The sequence below is a fragment of the Salvia hispanica genome, chromosome 3, assembly GCF_029641045.1.
Source record: "Salvia hispanica isolate PSC_SH4W2 chromosome 3, Shi_PSC_v1, whole genome shotgun sequence".
Classification (NCBI taxonomy): Eukaryota; Viridiplantae; Streptophyta; class Magnoliopsida; order Lamiales; family Lamiaceae; genus Salvia; species Salvia hispanica.
The window spans coordinates 58,544,982-58,566,786 of NC_142694.1; the positions used below are offsets into that span (position 1 = coordinate 58,544,982).

At 35.6% G+C, this 21,805-nt stretch overlaps 1 protein-coding gene, 2 non-coding genes and 1 pseudogene across 5 annotated transcripts; 2 read left to right on the top strand and 2 right to left on the bottom strand.

Annotated features, from left to right (window-relative positions):
* Positions 1–514: 514 nt before the first annotated feature.
* Positions 515–1,868, top strand: LOC148931165 (uncharacterized; annotated as a pseudogene).
* Positions 1,869–9,126: 7,258 nt separating this feature from the next.
* LOC125217292 (small nucleolar RNA SNORD14) lies at positions 9,127–9,248 on the bottom strand. The gene has a single exon (XR_007175705.1). It is a non-coding gene; the product is annotated as a small nucleolar RNA SNORD14 (small nucleolar RNA).
* Positions 9,249–9,276: 28 nt separating this feature from the next.
* Positions 9,277–9,373, bottom strand: LOC125217239 (small nucleolar RNA snoR99). Its single transcript, XR_007175656.1, has one exon. It is a non-coding gene; the product is annotated as a small nucleolar RNA snoR99 (small nucleolar RNA).
* A 1,458-nt stretch (positions 9,374–10,831) lies between these two features.
* Positions 10,832–13,490, top strand: NST-K1 (nucleotide sugar transporter-KT 1). Of its 3 annotated transcripts, none has more exons than XM_048112879.2 (7): positions 10,832–11,110; positions 11,430–11,514; positions 11,868–12,003; positions 12,129–12,313; positions 12,397–12,597; positions 12,680–12,841; positions 12,913–13,490. In XM_048112879.2, exons 3-7 carry the CDS (start codon positions 11,868–11,870, stop codon positions 13,243–13,245), a joined length of 1,017 nt encoding a protein of 338 aa, XP_047968836.1. In that variant the 5' UTR covers positions 10,832–11,110; positions 11,430–11,514; the 3' UTR covers positions 13,246–13,490. The 3 variants fall into 3 exon arrangements, with proteins under 3 accessions (XP_047968836.1, XP_047968837.1, XP_047968838.1); XM_048112880.2 differs by having other exon boundaries at positions 10,832–11,019; XM_048112881.2 differs by lacking the exon at positions 10,832–11,110 and adding an exon at positions 11,118–11,348.
* Positions 13,491–21,805: the final 8,315 nt, after the last annotated feature.

A 21,805-nucleotide genomic window follows, 5' to 3' on the forward strand; every position in this document is an offset into this window, starting at 1 on the left:
AGGAAGTGGTTGATGCAGTCTTGGAATTTTTCAATACCGGCCGGCTATTGGGGAATCTTAACACAACAGTGGTGAGCCTGATACCTAAGACAATAATCAATCCAACAGTTGGGGACTTTAGGACTATCTCTTGTTGCAATGTCGTCTACAAGATCATCACCAAGATATTATCCGCAAGGATGTTACCATTGTTAAACAAGTTGGTGAATGGGGCACAATCTGCTTTCATCTCTGGGAGAAACGTTGTGGATAATATCCATCTGGCTCAGGAATTGATGCGTGGATATGCAAACAAGAAGAACACCCCGAGATGCACGATCAAAATCGATCTCTGCAAGGCATGCGACACAGTGGACTGGAGTTCATTCTAGCGATTCTTAAAAGATTGAACTTCCACCCAAAGTTCATCTATTGGGTGATCCAATGTATTACCACACCTCGGTTCTCAATTGCTATTAATGGAAGCCCGCATGGATTCTTTTCGGGCAAGAGGGGCATCCGGCAAGGTGGCCCCATGTCTCCTACTCTCTTCATCCTTTGCATGGAGTACCTGTCTGGCCTACTTGTTGTCCACACGGCCGACATCAGTTTCAACTTTCATGCTAAGTGTGCAAGGGAGAAAATCACCCATCTTGCGTTCGTGGACGATCTTATGTTATTCTGCAGAGCGGATGTAATATCCATGGGCATACTTAAGGACGTGATGCGTCAATTTTCAAAGTGCTCGGGTCCGAAGATCAACTGGGACAAATCCCACCTCTTCACATCACATGTGCAAAATTCCAAAGCAGAGAAATGGAGGAGCTGAGAGGGATCTTTGACTTCCCAATTGGTAACCTTTATGTCAAATACCTGGGAGTCCCCCTTGAGTCGAAGAAACTCAATATAATGCATTATTCTCCACTAATCAATAAGATTGCCTCAACAACTAACAAGTGGCAGGTAAAAATCTCTATTATGTGGGAAAAGTCGAGCTAATTCATTCGGTGCTACAAGGTATGGAATGCTATTGGCTGCAAGTCTTCCCTCTACTATCCAAAGTTATTGATCGCATTACCTCTATTTGCCGTCAATTCCATTGGGGGACGAAATATCCTCCCGTTCCTTGGAAGGACCTTTGCATGCCGAAAGAAGAATGTGGGCTTGGATTCAGAAATCTAGGAGCACGGAACAAAGCCCTACTTGGCCGAAATCTTTGGAACATCCATGCTGGAAAAGACTCTCTCTGGATCAAATGGATTCAGAGCGAATTCATTAGAGGCAGGACAATTTGGGAGTGGATAGCAAGGCCACAGGACTCACCCTTATTCAAGAGAATTTTGGAAATCTGGGACATCATGCTCACAAATCACCCATAGTCTAAGGATCTTTGGGAGAAGTGGTACGCATCCAAAGGTACAGCTGAAGCTTATGATTGGTTCAGGCCGAAAGGTGAGCGCAAGTTTTGGCCAAGATTTGTGTGGAAAGACTTCGTGCCTCTAAAGTTTTCTTTCACAACTTGGCAAGCTATCATAGGCCGCTTGGCAACGTGCGACCGGCTAGGATACTTGAATGCTGACCAGCACTACCCTCTTTGCACGGTGAACACGGAGTCTGGTAACCATCTCATTTTCAAATGCCCAAAAACTAGGGTCGTGTGGCACGAGATTAAAAGTTGGCTTGGCATGCGAAGAATGATAAGCTCTATACAAATGGCAATTAAGTGGATAACCAAAGAGCGACACGGAGCTGCAGTAATGCGCAAGGCTAGGAGGCTGGCTCTTATGCCAACTGTGAACCTAATTTGGAGAGCTCGTAATGCATACTTACACCAAGGTAATTACCTTGGTTTGGGGTGTCACCACTGCGACGGGAGTCCCCCGTTGTAGGATGGTTGTTAGGGACTAGGGCTGGCAAAATATACCGAAATACCGAAATATCGCACTTACCGTACCGAAAAAATGCCGAAAATATCGCATTTTCGATATACCACACTTTTCGGTACGGTATGATACCTTACCGATAGATTAAGGTACGGCAAAGGTATGAATTTTGCATATACCGCGGTATACCGCATCATACCGCAATTACGGTATATACCGTATGTACCGTAATTTTGTGGTATATACCGTTAATAATTATATATATATTTAACATATTTAATATTTATAAAATTATAATAATATTTTATGGGTTTAGCAATTAGGCGTAAAATTTAATCAATATATATTTTCAAAACTTTTGAATTCTCCTCTCCACCACCGGCGTTCTAAATTCTAAACTTTCAAAACTTTTCAAAAGTCAAAATTAAAGAGTAAAGTTAACCCTAATTCTAAATTCCAAATCTCCACAGTCCACTCCGCCACAGGCCCGCAACAGCTCTTCACGTCTCCACCACCACTCCGCCGCTCCATCACCGCCGTCCGCCGCAGGTGATTCACTCCACCACCGGCGGACACACAGTTGATTCTCTCCACCACCGACGTTCGCCAACACTCCACCACCACTCTACCACCGCTGTCCACCGTTGCATATTCACAGAATCTCTCTCTTTCTCGTATAATATTGGTAGTGAATTTAATTTTTATCTCTTTTTGCAATTTTTTCTAATTCATAGGGTTGTTTGTTTGGATTAGGAATGAATTAATGAATAATGAGTGTAAACTGGGTATGTGTTGTTGGTTGTTGCTGCTATAAACTTGTACAAAAGTTCTCCTTCTGAACTTGATTTAATGATTCTTCAGTTTTGTAGACAAGGTTTATTGAATGGAAGAGCAAAAAACTTTCTTTTTGGTAGTTGATTTAATAATTCTGCAATTTTGTGTATCCACACTTTGAGTGCAATTTTGTGTATCCACACTTTGAGTACTATGTGTATGTGGCAGTGTGTGCTTTTTGAGAAAAAATAATTTGTTGAAGACTAATGGGATGATATATCTTTGCAATGCCTTAGGTTAGTGTGTGCTTTATTTATTGTTTTTCTCCATTTTTGGAGCAATACTTGTCCAGCTAATATATTGTATTAGCTAAAATAGGAGTAATGAGACCGTAGCTAAAATAGGAAACAAAAAAATAACTAAGCAAAATGAGAAAAATATAGTGTATGTGGTTGTAGAATTAGGAGTAATACTTTTTCAGCTAATATATTTTGGTATAACCACTGATCTAATGTCTCTTTTCTTGTTGGTATTATAATGGCTTTAACAAGAAACTTCATTAACTATTAAGTAGTACTAATATTAAAATATATTGTCTTTTCAGGATGTAATCCAAAGCTTCTCATACGGTCCCAAGTCTGCCTATTTCAGAATCACCAAATAATTCAACAATTGATGATGGTTCCAGTCAAAAACGATCAATAGAAGGTGTTGTAGAAGACAAACCTCATCTACCTCCTACCAAAAGAAATAGAAGTCCATATTGGGAGCATTGCCAAAAACAGACAAAGGATATGAGTGGCGGCAAGATACAAATAGGGGTATGTAATTACTGCAAAATTGAAATACCGGCTGTTCGTGGGAGTACTAGTGGCTTGAAAAATCACTTAGTCAACAGGTGCAAGTTAAGTCCATTGTATGATGTGAGCAGTCAGAAAGGTCAAACGGTGTTGACGAAAGAGACTATGAAACAAGGAAGTCGCATCGTTCCTCACTCTTTTAGTCAGAAAAGGTGTGAACTGAAGATGGCTCAATATGTGATCAGAGATGAAGTGTGTTTTCGAGCAGTTGAGAAGCCGAGATTTGTTGCTCTTGTGAATGAGTTTGAACCAAGATTTCAAATGCCCAGTAGAAGGAGAGTGGTAGGTATGGTTTATACCCTGTTTTTAGAAGAGAAGGAAAAAAAACAAGCAATTCTTAATGGACAGAGAGTCAGTATCACTACTGACACTTGGACATCCCTTCAAAATATAAATTATATGGTTGTCACTGCACATTTTTTGGATAATGATTGGATGTTGCATAAAAGAATTATCAACTTCACTAAAATCACAAGCCATGTAGGGGAAGAAATTGGAAAGTTGATTGAGATCTATTTAAGGGAATGGGGAATAGAGAAATTGTTTTCGATCGTAGTTGATAATGCATCGTCTAATGATACTGCTATTGAATACTTGAAAAGGAGAAGGAAGATTGATAAAACTTTGATGTTCGATGGAAAATATTTGCATTTAAGATGTGCATGCCATATACTTAACTTGATTGTTAAAGATGGTTTGAAAGAGCTGAAATCTTCAATTAAGGCTATAAGGAACGTTGTTTTGTTTCTTCATTCTTCGCCTGGAAGATTGAACAAATTTAGGGAGTTTGCTATACTAACTAAGTTTTCTAGTACATCAACCGTTCCCATGGATGTGAAAATTAGGTGGAATTCTACCTATAAAATGCTTGATGTTGCATTAAAGTATAGAATTGTGTTTGAGAGAATGGCTGAAGAATGTGTTCCTTTCATAAAATACTTTCGTGAGAATGATGAAAAGGATAGGGCGATGATGCTTCCAAGTTCAGAGGATTGGGATAATGCAAAAGCTTTTGTACACTTCATCAAAAGTTTCTGTGATCTGACTTTACAGCTAAGTGCTTCTAAAATTCCTACGTCTCATTTGATTGCACTTTCAATGTTTGCTTTGCAAATTGAGATTGAGAAAAAGTGTGGTGATTTAGATTTGACTCTCTCAAAGGTTGCAAAAGCAATGAAACTGAAATTTGAAAAATATTGGGGGGATTGGAGTAAAATGAATCCACTGATTTTTATTGCTAATGTCTTGGATCCGAGGAACAAGCTTCAAATGCTTAAAGTTAGTGTAAAAAAACTGAAAGACAGGAGCTTCAAAAATGCTGATCAAGACCAACAGCTTCAACACTTGTGTGATCGATTTAAAGATTACTTGGTCAGTTTGTGGGGAGAATACAAGGGAGTAAATGATACCGTGTTGAATCAGAGGCCACTTCTAGAATGTGAGGATGTTGGAGACAGTATTGGCCGAGGTGGATTGCATCTCTTTGATGAATTATACAATGGAGTGCAAGAGGAAATTGAACAAGACCAACTGAATCAAATAACAAATGAAGTGGATAAGTACCTAGCTGATGAGATGGAGAAGAGGTCTAATCCTACTTTTGATCTTTTGGAGTGGTGGAAAAATAATTCATCCAGGTATCCAATCCTTTCACTAATTGCAAAGGATATCTTTGCAATTCCAAGCTCGACGGTTGCAAGTGAGTCTGCTTTTAGCTTAGGTAAAAGGGTCGTGGATCCTTTTAGAACGTGTTTGAGTCCAAAAATGGTAGAGGCATTGGTGTGCACTAGTGATTGGCTTAGAGCTGAAAATTTCAGCTTATACAAGGATCCTACTGACGACGACCTTGAATTTTATAGAGAAATTGAAGAAATAGAAAAGAGTATGTTGCTTTACTCTTTAGTATCAATTATTAGCTTAATATCCTTATATATGTTAATTATCCTTTTATGTTTCTTTTGTACATCAAAACATGGGCCAAGATGCTTCTCAAGTAACACCTCCTACTTGAGCTAATCTTTTGTACAAGCACTTACGGTTTGTCAAGGTATTTCTACAATTTTAAATCACAACTGAAATCTATTATTTTGGTTAGTAACTAATGTCACATTGCAATGATGATGTGTGATGATCTGAATTCAGTTTTTGTAAAACCTTAGATCAGCAATGATGATGTATGATGATCTGAAATATTTCAGTTTTTGTGAGACCTTAGATCAGTTTTTGTGAAATCAGATTGCAATGATGATGTGTGAATGTGATGATCTAAAATCAGTTTTTCTGAAACCTTATCAGATTTTATGAAACCTTAGATCAGTTTTTGTGAAAACTTAGATAAGTTTTTGTGAAATCAGATTGCAATTATGATGTGATGAACTGAAATAAGTTTTTGTGAAATTTGAAATCAGCATCTGTGAGTTGTTACAATCTAAAATCAGCTTGCAATTAGATGGGTGATGATCTTTGGAAGCTAAGGGATAATAATTGTAGAAATGAAGAGATATGTCTTGAATGAGCTTGAGAAAAGCCAATTTATCTTTCTGATATGATCTTGAGAAGAGTAGTATGCTATGCATCATGTTTTCTATCAATGCTTTGGTATTAATCTTTCTGATATGAGCTTTCCATGTTTGTTGTTTGATCTCGAACAGGTGTTGATGATGAATTGATGATTGATGCATAATGGAATGGCATCTTCTTTGAAGCTCTAGCATCACTTTCTCTACCTTGAAGCTCTAGCATCACTTTCTCTACCTAAACCATGTTATTTGACCTTTTGGAAGTTATATGAATATTGATGAACTATGTTTTGATTTTTGAATGACATGAATTATGTTTGATTTTGATGGAATTTTATATTTTGGACCTTTTCTAGATAGATGAAATGTTACTTTCAATATTTTATATATCAAACAGGTATGATATGCGGTATACCGCAATACGGTACGGTATACCGAAATGTCGGTAAGGTAAAGGTTTTCAAAGATTGACATACCGAATTTTCGGTATACCGAAAAATTCGATAAGGTATAGGTATGACATTTTCTCATACCGCAATTTGCGGTACGGTATGTGGTATGGCATTCTCGGTGTGGTATACCGTACCGTGCCAGACCTATTAGGGACTTTTTGGACTCGATGTACCGTGCATGGCCGATGCTAAGGGGCAAATTATTGGATTGTTCAACGCAGTCGCTGGCTATTGCCCCATCCTATTAGAAATCTCAGTCGCCCATACCAGAACGCCCCTAGTTTTCCAAGGCCACCAGTATGGTAATATTTCATAGTATGATAAACTCAAGCCAGCCCTTCCGCAGTCTCAGTCGCCCATACAAGCGTTTAGGCTTTTGGCTTCGACAAAAGCCCCACCCGAACTTGGCCAGAGCAAGAGACTGCCACGATGCTTTTTTCTTGGAACATTCCGAAGACACGGGCGCCCCACATCTTTGGGCCACTAGTTCCCCAAGACGTTCCGTATGGTAATGTTTTTTGTATGATAAACAAATGTTTTCATGTTCTAGGCTCGTGAGCTTCATTTGATCTTCAAGCGATCCCCATTCCCCTTTTCCCCAATCAGGGTACTCTTTTTCCTTTTGAGGATGTTTCCCATTTCTGTTTTGCCTCAAGAGGTTTTGATGAGGCCCACCCTACACCGCCGAAGGGTTTCTGTTTGTGGTTTCGGGATAGACCCGGACTATCCCACATGGGTAGGCCTATGTTTTCGTGTAAACTCTTCATGGCAAGGACGTTTGTCTAAGCTATTAGGTTAGCTAGGACCCTTTACTTATCCTCAGGGTTTTTCATGTTTTGCGGTTATATTCTGTCTTAGCATAAGCCCTTGGTTTTGCCCAAGTTTGTGTGTATCTCCTTACTTCACCCTCCCCGGCTCGTTAGCCTAGGCTAGTTGGTTGTATCCCTCGGATATGCCTAGTCATGCTTGTATGTTACTTTATTTTATATCAGTCATTTATTCATTAAAAAAAAGTGACGAGTTCACCTTATAATTGAAAAAATTTGCTAAAAATAAAAATGAACTATTTTTAAGAGACGGGATGACAATGAAAAAAAAATTACAATTTTTATGGTATAAATGGAATATTGCTTGTAGATTATTAGTATTTGATTCTGTTACGTTTGAAGAATTTTTAATTTCCAGTTTGATTATTATTTGCACATAATTAACTTCAGTATGTGTCGTAAATCTATACATATATAAAAGGCGAGTTTTGACCTTATTTTGAAATATTTATAAATTTTGTCCTATTTTAAAATATGTGTAAGTTATGGAATGAATTTGTGATACAATTATACAATTCATAATGAAGTAACCGATTTTTCTCAACAATTATTGAAACCATTATCCATTAATTAGGAATAAGTGAAATTATTAAGGATCAATTGCTTGCATTAACTACAAAAATTAACTTTTGGAACCGAAAGGTTTAGATGTATATCCATGTTTATAATAAAAAAAATAAAATTTGTTTTCTCCATAAGTGTTCAAATATATATAGAGACTTGATGAAAATGAGGTTACAAAACATTTTTAATGATATCTATCGATATATAAAAGATAAAAAGACGAGTTTTGGCCTTATTTTATATATTTATGAATTTTGGGAATAAATTTAAATATTTATAAACAATTATTATGAATAGTATTTATTTAGATTACAATCAATAATTGGTGATTACTAATCTTAAATAGGATAATGAGCATTAAACAAATTTTGTAACCTCTATTGTCTTAATTTTATAATTTATGATTTTTAATTCCATGATCTCTCATATCTCAATTTTGATTTTTAATTTATGATTTTGCATTAAACAAAGGCATAGAATTGTGGATGAATGACATACCAACAAAAGCACTCTTCATTCACTCTCAAGCTCTCAACAATTTATGATACTCCCTCCGTCCCACAAAGATTGTCCCAGTTCATTTTTTATACCCGTTTTGCAAAAATTATAATAAATAGGTAAAGTTGATATAGAGTAAAATAAGAGAAAGAATCATGTAGGTAACACTATTCTCTACATTATTCTCTTTTACTTTACCTATGTATTATTATTTTTGCAAAGCTGAGTGTGAAAAAAGAAATGGGACAATTTTTCTGCGACGGAGGGAGTACATTATAGTAACATTGCATTGCATGATTTTTGGAGCCCCATCAAGTTCATCAATGTTTAGCAGGTTTGAGTTGTTATATACGTTATGAAGAAGTTGTTTTATCTTTAGGGATAATACGTCAATCCAGGAGCATTAACCATAATATAATTTATCATACGGAAAGATTATTTTTTCCTTACAAGACTTATAATTCAGTTTATTTTATAATTTTTATTGTTTTTTTTTTTTTTATTGCAATAGTTAGAGTATGGCGTTTTATAGATCGAAAATTTTATTTCTAACATATCTAACAATTCTTAAAGAGAGAAATATTGTAATAATATCCTATTTTCACTGTTTTTTTTTCTTTGATTGTGTCCCATTTTATGGTTTGAAAATTTTATTCCAATATTTCTAACAATACGATATTTAGAGAGAGATAAAATATTTTTTAAAAGTGTGATATACTCTATTAGCTTTTACTGAAAAAGCTACGTTAATTCTAAATTAGAGAATGAAGGATCTCAGACATCCAAGGAAGGAGAAAAGCATCAGAAGCTCTCAAGCCCGGCGAAGGCGAAAGCTCTCAGGCGGCCACTGCGAATGTTTTGAGAAACAGCCTTAGCTTTATCATCACAGATCCAATTCCAATTTCACACTAAAATAAACGAAATCTCCATCCAATTATGGCCAGCATATTACGGATCGAAGATGCTGACAAAGTGAAGGATGTTTGAATTTGAGGGACGCATTCATCCCCAAAACATTATTTCAATTGCCAGAGGGGAAAACGTTTTGTCCCTAATCTCAATCCAAAATCAAATCCAAATTCTAAAAACACAAACACAGAGGAAGCCGCAGAGGCGACGTTTAACGGAATTTACCAAGTTGAGGAGAGCGATTGAATTGAACTGAATTGATTCTGTTCAAAGGAATGAGAAAAAAGGAAATGAGGAGCAACATATAGATATGGATTAGGGTTTATTGTGGCCAAATTGGGCTTTACTACATGGGCCGGTATTTTAGTTAAGAATAAAGTTTATTTTTGTAACCAAATATTAGACCCAAAAAGTATTTTGCTATATTGTCTCATGTGCAGGTTGATATAATCATGTAGTGCTACTACGTGTTTATGGTTCTAAAATGCTCATATTTAAGATTTTAAATATTTTAAAACTTTTTCTAAAACTAAAATTATTTCTTTGTTATATAAATATAATCTCTTTTTTTATATAGTGAAAATTTTCAAGTAATATCACTAAATACATTTATATTTTTATATATAATGAAGTGAGTAACTAGAAAAAAATAGTTGAGTTAACTAAAGAAAAAAATCAATTGCATTTTTTAAATCTTAAGTCTGTGCAAGTATTTATCTCACCCCGATAAGAAATTCCTAGATCTGCTACACTATTGGACGGAGAATATATTTTTCATTTTATAGCCGTTTTCTATCTATCTATCATCATGAAATAGAAGCCGAGTTTTAAGCAATTATGCTATTTTCTTATATAAATTTGGATAAATGTTTATATTAATGCATATATAAATGGGAGTTATGGAAAAAAATTTTAAAAAAAATGTTATTACAAATATGTTACAACCTCCGTCCTACATTAAGTGTCACATTTAGTGTGGGCACGAGTTTTAAGAAATATAAAGAAAAGTGGGTTGAATAAGGGTGTCACTTATATATATATTAGTTTTATAATAAAATGTGAGTAGAATTGGTTGATAGAATGTGGGTCAACTTACTATTTACGATAAAAGTGAAATGTGACTGTTATTGTGGGACGGACCGAAATTACAAAATGTGACACTTATTGTGGGACGGAGGCGGTAATAAAGTTGGCAAGTTGAAATGTTATGCATATTCATCTAAGTTGAATCAATGATATGTCGAAGTATTTGGATACATAATAAACACAAGAAAATTCTGAATTAGAGAATGTATCATCACAATATAAATGCAACAGAACACGAGACACCAACAACCAAACAATTACAGGAAAATATATGAATTTTTTTAATTATTTCAACTACGATTCTAGGCAATTCTTCAATGTGAATTCAAATAGAGCATTAAAATGGACTAAATTCTTCAACCAATTGGACAGTAAGAGCTAATTTTTCGGGAAAGAAGATAAAATAAAATCACACGAGCCAATTTGTATGGAAAATTAAAATAAAATAGGTACGAAATTAGAAATAGTAATGTATAGTTTCAGTTGGCTCATGTATATGCTGTGAATGAACGTACTGAAAACAAAATGAAGAAAAAATCAATCTTTCCCAAATCAAAATCCAAAGCCGGCAGTGACGACCCATGTTAGAATAATCGTTGAGAGAGAGAGACGACTAGTTGACAAGACGGCTGGATCCACGTTTTCCCATAATATCTCCACTGATTTTTGTAAATTCGGTTCCTAAAATTATTGTCAACTGCCATTCTTGTTCTGGATTTTCTGAGTTAGGAGATAAAGATCAAATTTTGACCTTTTCTGGTAATAGTGATATTGTGTGTTTTGGCTAAGAACTGTTTTTTGCACTGTTTTATTGCTGACTGAACTGAAATTTTTAGAAAAATCATTTGTGGCAAGCATCTATTTCATTCTTTCTTCTTTAAAAGCACTGTTACAAGTTAGTGATTGTGTGTGTGTGTGTTTTCAAAAAATTGTGATGGTGGTTGGGAATTGAGGAATCCATCCCTCTCTCTCTTGGATTTGATGAGCAGGGTTACAAGTTAGTGATTGTGTGTGTGTGTGTGTTTTCAAGAATTGATGTTTTACTATGGATTGAACTGAAATTCTTTTGCTTGGACAGATGCAGGGATAAAGGGGCTGATGCTTTGTAGCTTCTTCTAGCAAATAGCTTATTTGTCTGAATTTGTACAACATTACTGTGGCAGGTATTAATCCCAAATTTCCTCCCTTAGTAAATGCATTATGTAATCTTTTTTAGTCGAAAAATGAAAGTTTGCTTGATGTATTGATGCTTGAATGCTATATTAATTAAGTCTCGAATTAGTAGCATCTGATAAAACCTCACAGAAATTGGCTTTGAAGACTGAGTTGTAGAGATTTTATGACTTATTGATATTGTAACTTCATTTATAACTAACTAATACATTATACATTTGTTTGAGAGTTGTTTAGGTCCGGCCTAGATTGAAATGAGCTTGATTTAGATAAACCGTAGAAACATTGTATCAAATCCCTTCCTTCAATCTGATTTTATGGAAATTTTGTTTTCTTGAAACAGATGAGAATGTCTCCAAAAAGCAAGGAGGAAAACAAGGTAGCTCTTGATTTGGCTGCTTGGTTGTTCAACATTGTCACCTCAGTTGGAATCATCATTGTTAATAAAACATTGATGGCTTCCTACGGTTTCACTTTCGGTATGTTAACTCTGTCTATCTCCCGAAACTTATTCTTGAAATAGAAGAAAAAGGCCTGTCTCAACATTACTAATATGTGTAAATGGGAGGGAAAGATTGCTTAAAATCTGCCTATTATTTTGTAGCTACCACTTTAACTGGCCTGCATTTTGCTGCCACGACCGTGATGACTTTAATCCTCAAACGGCATGGATACATCCAGAGCTCGACTCTCCCAGTGTCGGATCTTGTGAAGTTTGTCTTGTTTGCGAATTTCTCTATCGTTGGGATGAATGTGAGCTTGATGTGGAACTCAGTCGGATTCTATCAGGTCACTCTCCTCAATTCTGAGCCATTTGATGGCACTGATATGCATGTGTGTGTTTCTTAATCTCGTGTTTTGGCTTCTAACAGATCGCGAAGCTGAGCATGATCCCTGTCTCGTGCCTCCTCGAAATCGTGCTGGACAGAGTGAGGTACTCGAGGGACACCAAGCTGAGCATCGTGGTCGTTCTGTTGGGCGTGGCGATCTGTACAGTCAACGATGTGAGTGTTAATGCTAAGGGGTTCGTCGCTGCTGTAATCGCCGTTTGGAGCACTTCTCTGCAGCAGTATGTAAGTCATGTTTCCCCTTTCAACTTATTAACAAATCTTTGCAATGAATCATGAAATTGTATTTTATTCAATTGAATTGCAGTTTGTTCATTATCTTCAACGGAAGCACTCCATCGGTTCGTTCAACTTGTTAGGCCACACGGCACCACCCCAGGCAGCATCGTTGCTGCTGGTCGGCCCCTTCATGGATTACTGGCTGACGAGCAAGAGGGTAGACGCATATAACTACACCTTCTCATCAACGGTGAGCATGTTAAAAAAGAACGCGAGCCCTATAGCATGATTTCGTATTATTCACTCTTTTTTCGTGTACAGATGTTTGTTGGAATATCTTGTGCCATTGCAATAGGAACCAATCTAAGCCAGTTCATCTGCATAGGAAGATTCACGGCCGTTTCGTTCCAAGTGCTCGGGCACATGAAAACCATCCTCGTGCTAACATTAGGCTTCCTTTTCTTCGGGGGAGAGGGGCTCAACCTGCATGTGGTTGTTGGGATGGTGATTGCAGTGGTCGGGATGGTATGGTACGGTCATGCCTCGTCTCAGCCGGGTGGGAAGGAACGGGTCTCGTCTCCCTCGTCTAGCAACAAACTAGACGAAGAAGCAGTCGCGCTGGTGAAATCAAACGAGCCAGACGGGAAGGTCTAGCCGTGGCAGAATGAGCTTCTTTGAGGTGAATTTTGGCACTAAATGGTAGAGATTCATAGGATTACACCCAATATATATTGTTAGAAGACATAAAGTAGGATTTGTCATTTGTTGATTAGCTCACTTGAAATTGATATAGTGTTTCACGATATAAGTGAGTCTAGATTGTCATTGCCAAGAATTTGCATATCTACAACGGCTTTCAATTAAAAGAAATAGATAAATTCCTTAACAAGTTAAATGCAGTCATGAAGGCTGGCCAAGACAATAGGGTTGGGTTAGGTCGGGTCAGGCACTTGATTCGGGAAAAAAAATAGGATATTTGATCCAAAATTTCCCACGTTTTTTCAGTATCTGAGTCGGGTAATAGGGTACCCCTAATACCATTTTGTTAACAAAAATAAAAGATATAATAATATCATATGTTTAATTATTTTTTTAGTTTTCTAATAATATAAACTTTTAATACCCCATAAACTAAAGGTATAAATATAATATAATAATAAGTGGTGTTTGGTATAACCGATACTTGAATTGTGTGTTATTTTAAAATCGTACTACCTCCGTCCCCCAAAATTTGATACACTTTGACTCGGCACGGGTTTTAAGATATGTAATGAAAAGTGAGTTGAAAAAGTTGGTGGAATGTAGGTCCTACTTTTAAAGTATTAGTTTTATAATAAAATGTGAGTAGGAATGAGTTAGTGGAATATGGGGTCCACTGCCAAAAATGATAAAAGTGAAGTGTATTAAATTTTCAAGGACGGACTGAAATGGTAAACTGTATCAAATTTTGGGGGACAGAGATAGTAACATTTAGTGGATAATCGTGTTCGACTTTGATTAGATAGAACACACTTAGACACCCCTATTTGAAGATTACTCTTTTGCTAGAATTAGAATGTACATGTGACTTTTGTGAGAGTATAATCTGATGATTAATAATCAACTAAAATTTGGTCTCCCAAATTACCATTCAACCAAATAATTATAGCACGAGCAGAATCATTAAATACTCAAGAAATGTAGTACTACTACTATATCATTATTCTTCCAAGCAATTTCCTTAGACCATATATGTATATGTCCACTATTGAATTCATGACAGTGAATTTCAAAAATGGTAGTTCTGTGAAATCCGTAAATGGGGGTTGGATTTAATTCCATGTTATTGAATGCAGATATCTACTGTAGTGGATTTATTTTTGTAGCAGGCAATTATTGTAAGAAAGACTTGCAAATATATTGAATTAAAATAATTTTCCATAAATGTGGGGTGAGGAGTTAGCATAGAACAATGATTTTGTTGAAGAAATGACAAGATGCTGCTGCAGAGACAGCTGCATTTTGGAGCCCACTATTTGTTTCCATGCTCCAACCAAATTCCACCTTTGGAAATTCCAATTTTACCATCCTTTACCATTTTCCAAATACGGTTAAAAAATTTAAACCCCAAACTCGTCAACCCACTATCAATACAATGTAAACATAATATAAAATATTTAAATTTTAATTTTAATATCAACATAGCATCAACTATTAACACTGTATTGATATTTTCTAATGATACAAATTATAATTTGAAGTTTGTACAATATTTAGAGCTTGTATTTGATTCATATATTTTCTCTACACACGTGGATCTTCAAATTAGGTTATGGACTTTGATATTGTAAAAAAGAAAACGCCTTACTAATTAAATTATATTTTATTTCATACTTAGACATTTGTGTTGTTAATGAAATGTTTAAGAATTCACATTTAAATTACTGGCATTATATAAATATTATGAGATTTTACGAATATTATTTTTTTTTAATTGTGACTGAAATAATTTAGTGGGTCATTGATTTTTATTCTTTGAATAGTTTTTTGTACTTGGGCTATAGTGCGTTTGTACTTTGGGCTTTAGGTTCTAAAGAGAGGGCCATCATGAAATTTGTCCCACAAATACATGCACAAAATAAACAAGCACTTGTTTAATCACATGGCCTCCCTAATTATGATTAATGATTCTATAATCATCATCCACTAATTACACCATCATTTAAAACAAAATGTATACTATTATATTGCCTCTCCATCTTTAAATAATCCTTACCACTCCTTCACCTCATTGCCTACCACCCCCCAAACACTTTCCTTAATCTTAGGATCAATTTCAATATACAATATTCACGAATTAAAAACTAATTAATTGACTGGATTAGTTTTTGTCTCTTTTTTTGGGTTGGGATATGGAGATTATAATGGTCAACCAAGACACATATTATCATCTTTTTATCTAATCAAACACGTTTAAATTCTAACCAATATATACATATTATTTGCATATCACATATTCATATTATCTTTCATCATAAAAGCTATACGGGAGAATCTTTTAATGTTGAAATTTGAAAATGTTATACTGATATTCACAAGAGTGTCGAATACAAAGAGTAATTTAATCAAATTAAATAATAAAGTATAGTTAAATTTGATTTGACATGCACTTTTATTTCCGGCAAAATATGCTATCACCCATTCACCCTAACATTCCTAACATAGGCACAATATTTTCATATGTCTATAATGGACTACCATGTCACAGCATATTTCACCGAAAATGTGGCGGATGAGATAATTGCAAAAATTACAAAGTTTGTGATTTATATTTCAATTTTATGAAGTGTGCAACAAACCGGAAGTGACTATATTTCGTAATTTATTTGATAATTTACTCTTTATTTTTCCATATATAATATTTATCTAATGGAGATCAATTTATACTCATAAATTGTGACGTACTATGTGTTAATCTATAATTAATTAAGATAACATCTAAGCAAGCATATACATGAAACTGAAATTGCTCACTATTTTAGGAAACGTGGACTCCACATCATCATTGTAATTTCCCTGTACAAAATAGGAAAAAAAATCAAGAAAAAAACAAAAGCTTTGTATAAGAAAAAGTGTGATAAAAAGATAATGAAAAAAATAATTGAGACTTCTTCCACTTTTAAGATATTCAGTGCCTAATTATTCAAAAATGAATGTGAGGAGGTCATAAAAGTTTGGGGAACTTTGAATGTTGATGTCTACTATGTGGGTCCTAAATAAATAATAAGAATTTATTTTAATGTTTGGTGGGGGATAGCCATATATCATGAAAAGTGTTCAATTCTTGAAAAGTAGTACTTGAGTAAACTTTTATTAACTTCATTATTGAATTTTCAAGGAATTAGAATGGACATTTTCAATATTGTAAATTACTGAAATTATGGAAATAGTATTGCTTGCAGGTATGATGTATCTAAGTTCTATGAGAATCGATACAATTATGTGTGGTTAATTAATTTGACTATCTACGTAGGTTTTCATACTTGCAAGAAACTATAACTGAAGCGTGGGGATTGTTAAATTGCAACAAATTTCTAAAAATGATGTGATGTTAGGAAAATAATGTTGAAATGTCAAATTAGAATTTAACGTCACCCATTTTTTTATATATATTCACGTCGTACAGTTTAGTTTAGAAACTTTATTTATTATTCAATGAACAAAGAGATCAATTTTCTAAACACCTCTTAAATATACTATTAGACTGGGCTCTCCAAACACACTATTTATTGCAATAACAATACTAACACTATTTAGACATGAATGATCACTCAATCTCCCAAGATTATTGGGCAACAAAATACCCTCCTCATTTGATAAGTCAAAGTAGGTTTCGACTAATATATTATGCTCTATGTTATATGAACAATGATTAAGAATTATAATCAGCGAGACCTCGTGCTTCCTTAAATAGTCAATAAAGACTTATTTCACTGTTACATTCTTTCAGTGTTATATCACACGAATATCATTCATTCTCTCAGTTAAGATAATTTTTGAATTAATGTCTCAACCTTTCACAATGAGTAGTCAAAGTCTATCTAGGCTATGAAATTCTTTTCTTTTCTACAAAAATTCTAGCTAAGTTACTTACTGTGAACACAACTCATGTCTATTCTACCGTGCAGAAAACTTAAACATGTTTGCTTAGTATTTAAATTTAAATCAAAATATCTTATAAATACATAAGGTATTGTATTCAAAAGATATTTTACAATATATCAAACTCTAAAAAATATAATTCATATAAATTTTCGAATACAGTAGTAATATTTAGAGCATCCACAATGGCTTTAGGCTAGCCATAGGCTAGCCACAAACTCCTACGGCCACATCATCAGGACAAGCAACTGGACAAGCAATAGGCTAGCCATTGGCTAGCCACAACAATCAAAATTAGAAAAACAAATTTACAGAATTAAACACAAAATACGAAATTAAATTTACGACACATATACGGGAAAATGCAATAATTTCATTTAAATTAAAAAAGTGTGTCCTAAAAAAAATTACATAATTTAAAAAAATACATAAAACAAAAAAAACTATTGTCGTGCAGTCCTCCGCGCCCACAACTCTTAAATTAAATCCTTTTGGAGTTGAATATGAGCATCCACTTGGCGCATGTCGGCATGTGTCTGGAGGTGGCCGGTTTCATTGTGAGGTACCCTCCGTCGTACGTTGGCGGTGGCCACACAGTGGCTTGGACCAACTTCATTATCGTCGTTGGCCCAACTAGTCAGTTGTACACCTTCATCTTCGACAATCATGTTGTGTGTGATTATATCAGCAATGCAGATGACATGCCACAAACGCGTTGGGCCCTTAATTGCCGCCCATCGAGCCTGGAGCACACCAAATGCGCGTTCCACGTCCTTGCGCGCCGACTCCTGCCATTCCACAAAGTAGGCCTTCCTGTCCTCATTTGCGCATCTGATCGTCTTCACAAAGACGGGTCACCTAGGGTATATCACATCCGCCAAGTAGTAGCTCATATCATGCCGGTTGCCGTTGGCGACAAAACTGATGGCTGGACCGACGCCCCGGCACTGCTCGTTGAAAATGGGCGACGAGTTGAGGACGTTAAGATCGTTGTTCGACCCGGCTACCCCAAATTACGCATGTCAAATCCACAGCCGATAATCAGCTACGGCCTGGAGGATCATCGTGGGATTCTTTCCCTTGTAGCCGGTGGTGTAGAACCCCTTCCAGGCAGCGGGACAGTTCTTCCACTCCCAATGCATACAGTCTATGCTGCATAACATCCCCGAGAACCCATGCTTCTCCCCGTGCATCTGCAACAGATCCTGGCAGTCTTCGGGGATAGGGTTTCGAAGATACTGCTCACCGAATATTTCAACGATGCCCTAACAGAAATACTTCAGACACTGCAGGCCAGTCATCTCACCGATGTAGAGGTACTCATCCCACATGTCTGTTGCGCCTCCGTAGGCCAATTGTCTGATTGCCGCAGTGCACTTTTGAATAGCTGAGTGGCCGGGTCTGCCAGCCGCATCGTGCCTGAAGTGGAAAACACAGATATCGACGCTCCAAAACGTCAACGATACGCATAAACACCTCCATGCGCATCCTAAAACGCCGCCTGAACAGGTTGTCCCCAAACCGCGGCTGCTCTGCGAAGTAGTCAGCATATAGCCGCTGATGTGCAGCTACGTGATCCCGATCAATCACTGCTCGGTGGTGGACAATGGGTCGAGGTACCGGCGGCGGCGGCTGCAAGGCCCTTTCTAACAGCCGCTCTGCCTCACAGATCATATAGGCCTCTAACTCTTCCAACATTTGCCATTCGAACTCCTCCTCAGCATCCCCACCACTACCACCCCGCGTTACTCATTTCGCTTATTGCTCTTGTATAGAAATTCAGTGAGAGAGAATACTCGTTAAAACAAGCGGTGCAAATGAAAATGACGTTCAAATCGCGTATATATAGTGTTTCGGAAATTAAATTAAAAAAAATACGCGGGCCGATCGCTCGCCGATCGCCAGCCTACAACGGCGGCGAGCGCATCGGCCAGCGACGCGAAATCGGCTAGCGTTCGCCTATTTTCTCGTCGATTTGGCGCTCGCCGGCCACAATGGTTTGGCAAGCGGGCCGGCCTGCTCGCCGCCATTGTGGATGCTCTTGTATGTATTTAATCTTTCACTAAATATGTCTCCCTGAATTGTAAATTTTTTTCATATGAATATATGTAAGCAGCACCACAGTAGTATAAAACTCTATATAACAGTACACACCAAAATATCACTATCTTATTTAAATAATGACTAGATAGATTCGCCACAAAATTTGTAGTAGTACAAAATAAACTTGAGCATTCTACTTATGAAGATTAAATTTTGTAGAAATATCAGATTTTAGCTAAGATTAATGATATTTTCCATCAATGCGATTATGCGATATAAAAATTTGCAAATGCACTCATTTAACAAACATAAACTAGGAGTAGTACTATGTCAAAAGACTAAAATGGGTTGGATATTGTGGAAAATGACAGCACTTCACACGGTCACACAAGCGAGAGGATTGCCGAGTGGCGTCAAAGAGATGTCTGAAATGACAAGAATATCCTTCGAACATTTTTCAAATAGGCCAAAAAAAAGCTGACACTAGAACAATCACATTACTCCCTTACCCCATTTTTGTTACTGTAACTGCCATATTTCCCTCTAGTTATTAATTTCAATTTATATATAATTATTAACTTACTAGTACATAAATTACTACTTATATTTCATGATTATTCAGGGAGTTGGGAAGGTGGGTAATAAGGTAAAATGGCCATTTAGATTAAACTTAAAAGTTGCTCGTACTTTTGAGTAAATGTATTTATATTAAAGTGAGACTCAAACTTAAACTATTTATATTAAACTTAAATTTTACGTTATTTTTAAGTATATGTCTTAGAGCGTCCGCAGCGGTGCTCGCTGGTATGGACGCCGTCCGTGCCGCTAGCGCGGTGTACTGCTGCTCGTCGATGCGCTCAATCCGCTGGCACTGTGCTGATCGATGCATCGAGCACGTCCGTGCCAGCGAGCACACTGACGTGGCACAATTGTATTCGCCAATGGTATATCCGTTGGATTTTCCTTTTTTCTTAAAAACAAATTAAAAATAATACCAAAAAAAAAAAAAAAAAATAGATTCCCAAAAAATATAGCCGTTTATTACCGTATTTTTGAATTTTTTTTATTTTTTTTGAATTTTTTTTATCCCAAAAACATCAATAAATACACACATTCATCATCCATTTTTTCATACAACACATTCAACATCCATTTCATAAAACTTATCTAGGATTTTAATTATGTAATTTTAAATTTTTAGGATTTTAATTATGTAATTTTTAATTTATTTTAATTTGTAATAGTAATCTGGGTATTTTTAATGCATTTTAATATTGTGGAAATGTTTTTCTTTAAATTAAATAATGAAATGGTGGGACTCTTGAGCATGTCCTTGCGGAAGAGCATGGATGTGGGTGTTGTGCTCTTGCCTAAGAGCAGGAAGTAAAAGTGGATCCGGGTCCATGTCCGTACTCTTGCCAAAGAGCACGGATGTGGATGCTCTTACAAATTTTTTACTGTACCTATAGTACACATCCAATTTGATATTATTTCATAGAACATGTAAAAATTGGTTTAGGTTTATAGTATAAAACTGGAGAAGTTTTCTACATAAAAAAATGTGATTTGGTGTATGATTAGATATAGTAATTTTTATGATTTGGTGTATGATTAGATATTGATCTAAATTGCTTTAAAGTAGATTTAGATATATATATTGATTTACGTCGTTTGTAGATTGAATATAGAGGCACTTTAAAGTGGATTTAGATATATACACCTTCTGTCGGCGAATAGGAGTCCTGTTTTTTTATTTTATTCCGTCCGCGAATAGGAGTCTCCGTTCACTTTTACTATAAATAGTAATAATATGGTCTTACATTTCACTAACTCAATTCACTCACATTTTATTTAAAATGTATATTCAAGTGAAACCAATATTTCACTCACTTTTTTTAATATTTCTTAAAACTGGTGTCAAAAAGAAATGAAACTCCTAATGTCAGACTACAAATACTGATGTATGAATAGGCATAAGCAATGTTTACTCATAGTGAATTTTCAAATAGCAATGGTTATCCTTGTCATAATAATAAAAGGGATTAAAGTAATTTGTATGGACAGGCAAATTTAGTACCATGAAAGTATTTAATCTTTTGGTGTGAGAACATGTTATAAATATATTCTTAAAAAATTAATACCTTTATAATAGAGAGATACTTACCGCCTCCAATATATGATAAATAATTACTACTTAAGTATTCCCTCTATCGGAAAATAAGAGTCTAATTTCTTTCCAAAAATGTTAAGAAAAATTGATAAAAGAAAAGGTCAGTGTAATATAATCTTTACGACTTATAAAATTAAACTAAATATATAAAATAAAATACGTAACAGCTAAATAAATAGACTACACGAAAGTGTGATTCACAAATAATAACGTGAAGTACGTAGCAACGAGGAGAATTCCGATTGATGTTGCTTTCACTAAATAGTGAATACAGTATTCATAACACACAAAGCATTTAGTCAATATATGTTATCCGATGTTATCCGATGTTATATTTAAATTATGTAATCAACTTTTCTA